General features: G+C 37.1%; 1 protein-coding gene across 1 annotated transcript in view; it reads right to left on the minus strand.

Moving 5' to 3' along the window:
* LOC107724902 (glutamate receptor ionotropic, NMDA 2D-like) overlaps nt 1–11,777 on the minus strand; it is a 122,066-nt gene that overhangs the window by 52,846 nt on the left and 57,443 nt on the right. The window contains exons 7-8 of the mRNA XM_016534005.1: nt 6,254–6,459; nt 4,052–4,220 (exon numbers count right to left, since the gene is read on the minus strand). Of these exons, the coding sequence (XP_016389491.1) occupies nt 4,052–4,220; nt 6,254–6,459 (375 nt within the window). The remainder of the gene's footprint in view (nt 1–4,051; nt 4,221–6,253; nt 6,460–11,777) is intronic.

Consider the following 11,777-nt stretch of genomic DNA (forward strand, 5'->3'; position numbering starts at 1 on the left):
TCAGGGCGGTTCTATGTTAAAACGGCAGTGTCTGTCAACATTCGTGGGCTGGGCCTGTGGCTAATGTGACGTCACATTAGCACCAAGTCGGAAAACAGGTAGTTGGGAGACTCTGCTTATGATTTATGGGGATAAAAAAAAAAGGAGTGGGTGGATTTTTATCATTATAGGGTGGTTGTGTACACACACTGCCAACACACATTTATGTCCAAACAACAAAAGTGAAATTTGCATAATAGGTCCTCTTTAATAAAAAAAAAATAATATTTCACAATATTTTGCTGTACTGCATTTTTGATCAAATAAATGTAGCCTAAGTGATTAGTGAAAACATAGAAAAATCTTTCTGAACTCAAACTTTTGAAGGCTAGTGTATATATTTAACACGTTATATACAGCGCAGCCACTTATAGTTATATTAGTTTTTTATACATTTGTGGAATAACATGCTTTTTTAATTAAAATAAAGGATTTTTTTTATGTGACCGAACAAAAAATAATCAGATGAGTAATTAATTATTATAATAATCACGAGTTGTAGCCCTATATTGAAGTTTAGGAAGCCAAAGGTCACTCAACATGCTGTGAATAAATGTAGAAGTATTGATCGGTTCTACTCTGCCAATATTTAAAAAGTAAACTACAGTATTTATTTAGTTTCCGTTTTCTGGGACACAGATAGGGTACAGATATTTGTAGGTTAGAATTATGCAAATAAGAAACTGAACTAGTGATCATCTGTAACCCGTAGTTACATTAATGCCACACAATAGTGTTACAAAAAATGTAAAACTGCTGCTACAGAAGTCGCCAGAATTGAACACTTTGGTTCTTTGAACCCTACCCCCAGGCCCCCTAGAAAATAAAGCTGCACTTTTTTTACTTGACGTGGAGAAGCACCAGCAACGCCACTGGAAGGAGGCCATGAAACGTTAGGGAGAAAAGAGTGGAACGAGCTCGGGAATTGACACCAAGATGAATCAAACTCGTGTTGCCCGCATGAGCACCACGGCTCAACCGCTAGACTACGGCCCTAACGGAATTTCCTCTACACTTTACTGATCAAAGCATTCACTGTGCACCAAACCTAGACAGTCAAAGAACTGGTGATATGGAGGTGAGTCCTCAGCAAGAAATCAGCATTTTGCCTGAACACAGGAGCCATATGTGGTGAGTAACAGGTGGTCTATCTGCAAATTCAGAGAACCTCCATCTCTAATTAATATTCAATCCACGTACTGGCTGCATTCCAGTATCCATAAATTGGTCGGGCAGATAGTGTAGTAAGAAGCCTGCACACATAGACGCTACAGGAGGCAGGTTATCCATCTCGAGACAGTATACCCCATACAGAGAGAAAGCATGCCTGGGAATACCAAAAAGGAGGGACAACATTAACATCTTTACTTTCCAGTGTGGCTCTTTTCTCACTTTGCATTCTGTTTTATATTCCTGAATGGTGTAAAAAGCTTGTGATGCAGAGGAACGGGATTTATGGTGACGGTGCAGAGTTGAGTCACTGCCTAAAGTCATGCAGGTTACAAGCTTTCCCAAATCTCCTCTGACAGCTTGAACGCTGCATTGATTCCGAAAAGACGCGCACCTGCCTGTGTGTGTGTGTGTGTGGGAGAAGGGATTGTTTAGGTAGTATAATTTCCAGTGTGCAGCAAGAGCTTTTGCATCCTTGTTGAAAGTGAGCCTGCGCGTTTCTTGGTCTGCAGAGACTGTGGAAAGAACATTGATGAAGTTGCTTCCTCGTGAGCGCGCCGCAGCCCCGGTCCTGCTGCAGGCCGGCATGCTGCACAGGGGAAATGTGGACCTGTCGTAGATGGAAGATCAAAGCCGTTCACACACATACACACACACACTCGCAGCCTGAGAAAATAACCCTTAGCACTGCGCCTACAGGGGCCGTGCTGACAGCTGATTGGCTGAGCATCAAAATATGCAGTGAAGAGACCAAAAGCAAGCGAGAGAGAGAGGGAGGGAAAGGAAAAGATTGAGAAAAAGAAAACGACGTGGTCACAGAAAAAGCGATATGCATGAAAAAAAAAATGCATAAGATACCGTGAGAAATATTAAGAGCAGAAGAATGGAAATGAGACCGTGAAAAGAGCTGTTTCCATTCCCTAGCAACTGTCTCGAACAGGCGTCACTCCAGGGTGTGAGCGCCACAGCGGGGTCTCGCTCTCAAAACAACCCTCCTGTCTGTCATTCGCACTCACATGCATTCGCAACTCGTTTTTGGTTGGCTTCAGGCCTCTGTCTTGGATACCTCTTTGTATGTGCGTGTGACCCATTAGCCGATTCCCCTGGCGCTGTGTTAAAAGGGTTCAGAGTGTTTCAGTAGTCCTGGAGGCTGGCCGATACGGGTGGGAATTTAGTCATCAAACAGGGCAACAAGTGACTTATCTGTTACATCACGCACTGTACTGGAATTACACAGTCAAACTCTTTACAAAGAGCAGGGGGTTTCAACCTCCTGCACTCAGCCCCTCAAGGACCCCCAGTAAAAAAAAAAAAAGCCTTGATATCTTCAGCAAGCCCTTCACTTTCATTAAGAACATTAACATTACTACATTACAAAATGCTTTAATTAAAAAAAATGAAATAAGAGATAGAAATGTCATGAAGTTCTATATAATTCACACACTACTACTCAAAAGTTTTGGGTCAGTAAGATTTTTTTTGAAGAAGAAGAAATTAACACTTCCATTCAGCAAGGATGCATTAAGTTGATCAAAAGTGACGATTTAAAACGATTGTAAAGATTTTTACAATGTTACTAAAAAATTTGTTTCAAATAAATGCTGTTCTTTTGACCTTTCTATTCATCCTGAAAACAATGTGTCATGTATTAAGCAGCACAACTGTTTTCAACACTAATAATAAATAAGGAAGGAAGGAAGGATCATGTAACACTGAAGACTGGTTGCTAAAAAAAACTTCGCCATCACAGGGATAAATCACATTTTAAAATAGAAAAGTTATTTTAAATTGTAATAATATTTCACAAATGTACAGTATTTACTGTATTTTTGATCAAATAAATAGACGTCTTTCAAAAACATAAAAAAATCGTACAGATCTTTGAACAGTAGTGTATTTTTTAGAGTTGTCAAATTTAAAATGGTAACTTACTGTATTAGTTAAACATTTTTAATGTAATAATTTTAACATGCTTACATTGCATATATGTCTGTGGTAAACAAATATTTCTTCTTGTAACTTTCAAAGGAAGAATATTTCCTGCCTATTGTGACCTTTACCTTGCTCACAGATGGTTTTATGGCAGTATGGTGTCTAAAGTTGCTCTGGAACAATATTTATGCTTCTTGAAAATATAATTGCACTGGTAGAAAAAAAGATACACAAATTTATTTTTAATTACTTTCATTTTTAAACATAATTAAAATAAATGTAATTATTGCTTATAAATATTTTTCCAGATATTTTAATATTTTTATCTATTTTACCTATTTTTATCTTATTTTAATCTTTGATAATATAACACTTACTATTTTCCTCCAAATGGGTCTTTATGCATGAAAATACAGTATAGCTGCTTTTACATTTTAGGAAAGGGGTCCCTCTCAAGGGAATCAACATTTTTGAAGGTCCTTGGCATGAAAAGGTTTGCAAACCCATGCCTTAGTGTTGAAACTCCTGGATAAGACACTCTGGCAACCACATAGTGTCACACATCCACTTCCTTCAATAGAACATGGACATATGTTATAAGCTCACATTGATTCCTTACTGCAACTTCTTCAAAAACACTGCACCATGACCTTAACTATCCCATAATCACAGTGTTTGATCATCATGACTACTGATACTAAAGGGAATAGCAGCCTTGCCTTTAATCTGCAGTCCTCTCTCCACCTAATGCCTGTATTTACATATGCAAGTGAAGTCTTCTCAGTGATATTGCTGACAGTGCATCCAGGGCACTTGCTCATCAGCGCAGTGAATAAGGAGAGGCGCTGATGGGAATACAACAAGCTCGGCCGGTATAAAGTAGGTGAAAGACACAAAAAGCTTCCCTCACCTCTCCCACCATCCCGTTCCAAACTCCATCAATCTTTTTCCCATGTTTCCCATTGGTCACCAAGTAGAGGTCATAGGTGAAGCCGACAATTTTGGCCAATCGCTTAAGGATGTCGATGCAGAATCCCTTGCAGCACTGTTTCATGGGTGCCACCCCTTCCTGAAGTGCACTGTAATCAGAGAGAAAGTGCTTAGTTATGTGTATTGCATGTGTCAATAAAATCAATCATATAATAACAATCAAAAATCAATAATATAATATAATAATTAAAACAGAACATTTTTATTTAAATTTGTAATAATATTTTACTATATTTATTTTAAAATATGAGTGTTGTGCACACACACACACACACACACACACACACACATACACAGTATACCCCTGAAGAGAGAAAACAAGAGAAATAGTGTTACCAAAAGGACTGAGAGTTACAGAGGGAATGTGAAATAAAAAAAGACAGAAGAATGGGAAGGGCAAGGTTTTCAGAAGTATACTGTCTTGGTACATTTTCTGTGATATAACTAAAAATGATATAATTAGACGAAAAACGGGCATCCATATGTCTGGTGTGGGAGCAGTGAAGCAGCATCCGCAGAGACACGTGTACACGGCAAGAGCTCAAGCAGACTGACAAGCAACATGATGACTAAGTATAAACAGAGATCGCCACAAGGCAAAGTCAAAATGAGAGGGGAAGCGAGAGAAAGAGAGAGAGGAAACGAGTGATCGATTGCAAAGCGAAGGCAGGTGAGTATAGCCCCTGGAACTTCATAGTGATATGTTGGGGGGGAAAAAAAGTGAGATACACAGAGATAAAGACTAAATTGAAAGAATGTGACAAATGACCAGAGAAAGATGACCACAGCTTCCGAATGGAACTCTTTGGAGCAAGAAAAAATAGGCCATGCTTACAACCTCAAATTACGATTTCTACTGTAATTACTTCATTGGTATGCCATATATTGCTTTTCAATTAACAAATAAAATGTAAATGCACACCTAAATATTGAAGTGCAAGTTATGAAGACTTTTATTCTTTATTATTAAACAATGTTTTGCCATCAGCCTTCTTAAGTGATAATAGCTTTTAATAAAGGTTGATGGTCAAAATGTTGGTTTAATAATTATAGCATTTAAGTTGTTAGTAAATAAAATAAAATAATATAAAATAAAATAAGCTGCCAGTAATACAAATAAAATAAATAATACAAATAATGCTAGCAATACACTCTGCAGAATACAATATCAAAATAAATTGATAAGTCATAATATCTTTTAATATCTTAAAAGGGTTGATGGTCAAAATGTTGGTTTAATAATTATAGTAATTAGGTTGTGATAAAATAAAATAAAATAAATGTGCTGCCAGTAATAAAAATAAAATAAATAATGCTAGCAATACACTCTGTAGAATACAATATCAAATTAAATTTGAAATGATTACAATTCGGCACCAAATGTAAAACATTTATGACATTAAAACTACTCTTTTGTCCAAACAATTAACAAGCTAAAGAAGTGAATATAAAGATTATAGTATTGGCATCTGAGGGTGTGCATTACTAATATAAATTTGGCTGTAATAGATGCATAACTGCATTTCTCCTCTAACACCTGCATTTGATCTCTGACAGAAGTAGTGTTGTCAAAAGTACCGACCGCGATACCATTCAGTACTGAAATTTTAAAAATGGATCCGTCACCGTCAGCGGATCCCTAATATATCTGCACATAGACGGATCCGCTGATAGACGCGGCTTTCAAACGCTCTCGTGTGTTTCTGTGTGAGCGCTCGGTGAAGAGCATTGAAGCCAATCACAGACGTATCTGTTGAGCGTGTGAACACAATGATCAATCAGCGCTGTTTAAGAATCTGCTCAACAGCGCTCAAATCTTAGCGGGAAATGGACATTTTTAAAATTTCAGTACCGAATGGTATCGCGGTCGATACTTTTGACAAGACTAGACAGAAGATTTGGCAAAATGTGGAATGACACTGCAAAGCCTGTCTCACTGAAAGGTCATAGACCCGTGAAGGGAAGAAAATCTAGTTCCTAACCTGTCCACTGAAACATACAACTTTGTAATTTAACTTTGGTTTCTTGGGACCCACTGGAACAATTTTACAACAATGTTCCTTTTCCCCCATAAAGAAGAGCCATGATAAATGGCCGACGAGGCGGTCAGATCAGTACTAACCTGGCATTGAGAGGCCGTCTGCATGGCACAGAGTCTCTAATGCAGCTTCCAGAGGCAGGGTCTGCAAGCTCCACGATAACGAAGGGCCGCTCCTCCAGGGTCACGACCCTCAGGTGCTGAGCATCATCGGGCGGCTGCAGGAAGGGACCATATCGAGACCAAGCAGGGTACCTCAGACGTAACACCCCATTCTCCCACCATCCTACCTAAGACCACACAGACAGTACATGGTCGAGGGTCAGAGGTCATTCGTGTCTTTGCAGTAGCAGAAATGTGGCCAATAAATGGAGATATCAATTTAATAGGCTGTGCTTATAATGACCGTGACAAAAGCTGTATAAATATGACTACTTCTCATTATGAATCCAATTCATAAATCAATAATACATGGAAGTCAAAGGTCTTTTCAGCAGTTTTAGCTATTTAAAATGGTCTATTCTAATAGAGTCATTGAGGCTGGATTACAGACAGGAATGGCTTTCTTTTCTCAGGTTAAGCCTGTAAAGTGAGGAAGGATAGTGAAAAATGAAAGACGATCTCCTCTATGTTCCTCTGTGAGCTTATAGCTGAGGGCTCTCTAGAAACAGTCCTGTGCCCTTTTTATTCACTTGGGAATGAGTGGGTTTTTCTTTTCAGAAAAAAAAGACAGACTTTTAGCTAAGTGACGGGCCACAGAGAAAAAGGTTACGAGCCTGAGAAAAAAGAGAGAAGGGGTAAAATGTGTCAAGATAGGCTATGACAGTATAACTGAGCTCATAATCCATATACAGAAGACAAAGACCTGCAGAACTGTATGAATCAGAGTACTTAACAGAAAATAAACCAAAACAAAAAGCATGCTTTTATTTACAAGTATTATTTACAATCAAGTATTATTTCCATTTATTATTATTAATAATAATAAAACTATTACTATGATTAATGACATGTAGATTATACTTTGTATAAAAGCTTAATAATCATAATATTAATATAAACAAGTTCTTATACAAAGTATAATCTACATGTATTAATATTAGTGCTGTCAAAATTAGCACGTTAACGCAGGCGATTAATTTTTCCAGTTTAAAGGCGTTAAAAATATTTTATGTCGTTAACGTAAGGGCAGAGCTAGGGTTGGCCACCCCACTCACAACTGCTGCTTATGTCTCTTTTATTCTTGACAAGAATTGCGCTTATTTAACGTCTTTACGACTACATCAACAGGAGACTTCACCTCAGCTCCAGGTGTCCAATGAGCTTCAGTATAGAACAACAGTGAACTGTGTTCAGATGAGATGTTGTCAGGCCATATGTCAGTAAAACTAATTTTTCTGTCCTGTCAGCTGTTGTAGTGGGTGCTCTTCAATTGCATGCACAAAAACGGCGCGTGCTGTAGCCCGTATCATTTAATATTAAAGCGCGAATAAAACTACAAGCATGCATGTCAGATCCGCATCACGTTCAGCAGCGGCAGCTCTTAAAGTCATAGCAGCCAAATAACCTAATAACCCAGCTGCTATGATGTCTGTTAGTCAAAGAACAAAAGAAAAAAAAAGAAAACCAATAACTTTTGTAGCTTTAAGGATTCATCTATATTTAATTTAGAATTTAGTGTTTGATAACTTTATTCAATTTCTGTATATTTCTTACTTGATGAATTGCACAGGTAAATATGACATTTATTATAATGGGTTTATGTGAAGATTGATTTAAGTTTACTTAAACAAGGCTCGATATTTGGTCGCATATGCTCCCATAATTTCATCTGTGTGACCTCGAGATTGGTGTGACTGTGTGCTCCCAACTATACCTTTTTATAGTTGGGAGCACCAGTGCTACCAATTAAAAAAGTAAATTTCGAGCCCTGTTAAATTAGAAGTTTTTTTTTTTTAAGTCTATTAAATGTTAAAATCGATGGCTCTCAATTTTACTGAAATGTTGATTGGCTATAGTCAATGGGTAAATATTAGGAAAAAACAATTCCCTAGAGACATCACTAGTATTGGTATCAGTGATACTCACCTTCAGTCATAAAAAAATATTTAACAAATATCGAAAAATATACTGTCTTTATGTTGTTTATACATTAATTTGAAGATTGAATGTGAAATTATTGCAATATAAAAGTATATTTAAAAAATGTAATGTTATGTCGGATTAATCGCGATTCATTTCAGAAAAAAATGCGTGATAAATTGGTTATTTTTTAAATTGATTGACAGCACTAATTAATATTAATTAATACTATGACGCCGTTGTTTACAATACAACTGGAGCACATGCCTGAGGTGAGGGGCGGGACGGTTAGACACGCACTAGATGCGGTTTAGCCAATCACAACACACAACACACACTAACCAATCAGAGCCCATCGCCCATTTCTGAGGGCGGGGCTTCATAAAAGCAGGAAATGATCACCCAGTTTCTCAGAGAAGGGACAGAGCGGTGTGGAATAAAGGTAAATTATGTGAAAAATGTCGGATTAATCGCGATTCATTTCAGAAAAAAATGCGTGATAAATTGGTTATTTTTTAAATTGATTGACAGCACTAATTAATATTAATTAATACTATTTAATTTAATATTTAATCTTTTTATTTTAATAGTGCTACTATTAGTAGTAGAAATGAAGAAGAAGGAAAAGGAGAAGGAGAAAGAGAAGGAGAAAGAGGAGAATAATTACAATAATACATTTTCTTATTCATCGTAAAGGGGTGGTTGATTACGATTTCACTTTTTTAACGTTAGTTAGTGTGTAATGTTGCTGTTTGAGCATAAACAATATCTGCAAAGTTACGAAGCTGAAAGTTCAAATTATGTGAAAAATAATGTGTTTTTTTAAAAACGAAGCATTAACACATGTTAGACTGCACCCCATAAACACAATCAAGCCTAGAAAAAAAACAGTGAACCACCCCTTTAAACACAAAATGCAGTTCAGAGTGCTTCATGGGTCAGAGAAAAGTTGATGTAAAACTAATTTGTAATTTTATCCAAAGCAAAACACAAATGAGAAATGCTATAACACAAGCAATTCATCATAAGGAGACAGCAATAAAAGAAGAGATGTGATACAATGCATCAGTTCAGTTTCATATTTCACCCAAAAATGAAAAATTCTGTCATTATTTACTTACCCTCACGTCATTCCATTCCTGTATGCTGTTATTATTTCCATAAACCACACAAGAAGAATTATCTGAGTCTTCAGAGAGATCTTTTCATATGACAGATCACAGTGACCAGGGTTTGTCAAGCTCCGAAATGGCTAAAAAGCAATACAAAAGCACCATAAAAGTAGACAAAAATTTAAGTCTAATTGTCTCATAAACAAACATAATGAGGTCATAACATCAGATATCTAAGCCAAAACATCAAACCAGCGGAAAGGTCATATGTGCATCTGCTTAAAAAAATGTATTTAGAGTGCTTTTATTTCATTTCGAAACATTGACAGTCAGTGAACTGTCATTGCATGGACAAATATGAAGATTCATTCATCAAAAAAATAACATACAGTTTTGGAACGACATGAGGGTGAGTAAACAAATGACAGAATTTTTCAATTTTCAGAACTATTCCTATAGGACACAACAACCTCTCAGCAGTTTGTAAGCAGCACACACTTCACATATTACTGTCTTATCCCAGTCCCAACACTCAAAGTTTGTTTGCAGCACTGAGCTGTAGGACTCTCCCCTACACACCAGCAAAGAATGGCAGCTATCAGCACCAAAGCAGCCCTCGAGAGCCATTCAGATACAGCAAAAGATGTTCAGCTCTTAAAAAAATGTTACAAGTCTCAGCGGTACAGAGAATATATACCTCTCATACGCTGTGTATGTGCACGCATATGACTCTGAGATATCAGTCAGCGGCTGGCAGCTAAAAGACTTTGCATATTAGCACAGGATCAGGGCAGAGGCATCTAATTGAAAGGAATCGAGCAGGAAATGGCAACAGTCAGCATGTGGATTCCTGCAAGCACTGGTCTCATTGGGCTAGTTATCCCACTTCTAACTGTTCAGTAACTGAGGCTGTGGCATTACAAAGGCTCGGAAATCAAACGCATCCGGGGCGGATCTCTGGAAATTACAAAAAGCCGATTCTGTGACATCGGCTCACCTGGTCCCTGTCTCGTTCTCTGTTCATCAATCTGTCTGATTGGGTCAGTTTGACTGTTCATTTGTCAGCTTTCTTTCTCTCTCCCACCTTAAATGTCTATTCACACCAAGGGTGAAAACTGTAATGATAATTTTAAAAGAATAGGGACGTCCATATCACAACTATAAGGATAACAACATAAAAACAATAATGTTGGAAACACTTTTAGAACAATTTTTCCAGCTAATGAATGATAAACATATTGACAATCAGGCAATCAGGCATATTGGCCAATCAAAATCTATCTTGCTTTAAAGAGCATTAAGCATTTAAAGCACCAGAAGACAAAACTGCACCACATGCTTATTATAAACAGAATAAACAGAACGTTAAGGGATAATTGGAATAAAAGTGAAAATTATCATCATTTACTTACCCTCCACTTGTTCCAAATGTGTACGAGTTTCTTTCTTCTGTTGGACATGAAAGAAGGTATTTTGAAGAATGTTGGTAAACAAACAATTGACATTTTTCCATGCTATTGAGGTCAATGGCTACCATCAACTGTTGGGTTACCAGCATTCTTCAAAATACCTTCTTTTGGGCTTAACAGAAGAAAGAAACTCATACAGGTTTGGAACAACTTGAGGGTGAGTACGTGACGACACAATTTTCATTTTTGGCTGAACCATTCCTTTAAAGCATATGTATGTAGTTTTGCATATTTTTGTAACTTTGGAGCCCCCTATACTCTCAAAGAAAAAAGGTACAAAATGGGGTGGTACCTTTTCAAAAGGTACAATTTTGTACCTTATTCACCCCTAAAGGGTGCATATTACTACCTTAAAGTATTATTAACTCAAGTGTATATATTAGTATTTAAAAGGTACATGCAGTAAAATAATATTTTTGCAGAATTTCATACTGCTCAACAAACTTGCATAATTCCAGAACAAAGTCAGGCAGTGTACCATCAGAATGATTTTGAAGCTGATATTACAAGGTTAAAAAAAAAAACCTTCCATACAGTTTCCTTAAAGGGATAGTTCACCCAAAAATGAAAGTTCTGTCATTAATTACTCATCCTCATGTCGTTTTGTAAGATTTACAGAACCTCAGACACGTTTATCTTCTGAGACGGACAATACACACACACACAGTGCATTAACATACAGACATCTGTCTCCACATCCCACTGAGAGAAAATGCGGGAAAACACCTCTCTCACATATGCATCAGTTCCTTTTCATCCCCTTCCTTCCCCTTACCCATCCTACCTCCACTTGGTTCACTCAGAATGGTCAATAGTATAATGTTCTACATGAATGCAAGTAATATTTACAGTCATGTTTGGTATCATTTGAATAGTCTCAGGGCGAGTGCTACAATGGTCTCAATCTTACAAAAGTAGACTAAAAGATAATACAGATCCTAAGAG

The sequence above is a fragment of the Sinocyclocheilus rhinocerous genome, unplaced genomic scaffold, assembly GCF_001515625.1.
Source record: "Sinocyclocheilus rhinocerous isolate Xijiao unplaced genomic scaffold, SAMN03320098_v1.1 scaffold883, whole genome shotgun sequence".
NCBI classification, from domain to species: domain Eukaryota; kingdom Metazoa; phylum Chordata; class Actinopteri; order Cypriniformes; family Cyprinidae; genus Sinocyclocheilus; species Sinocyclocheilus rhinocerous.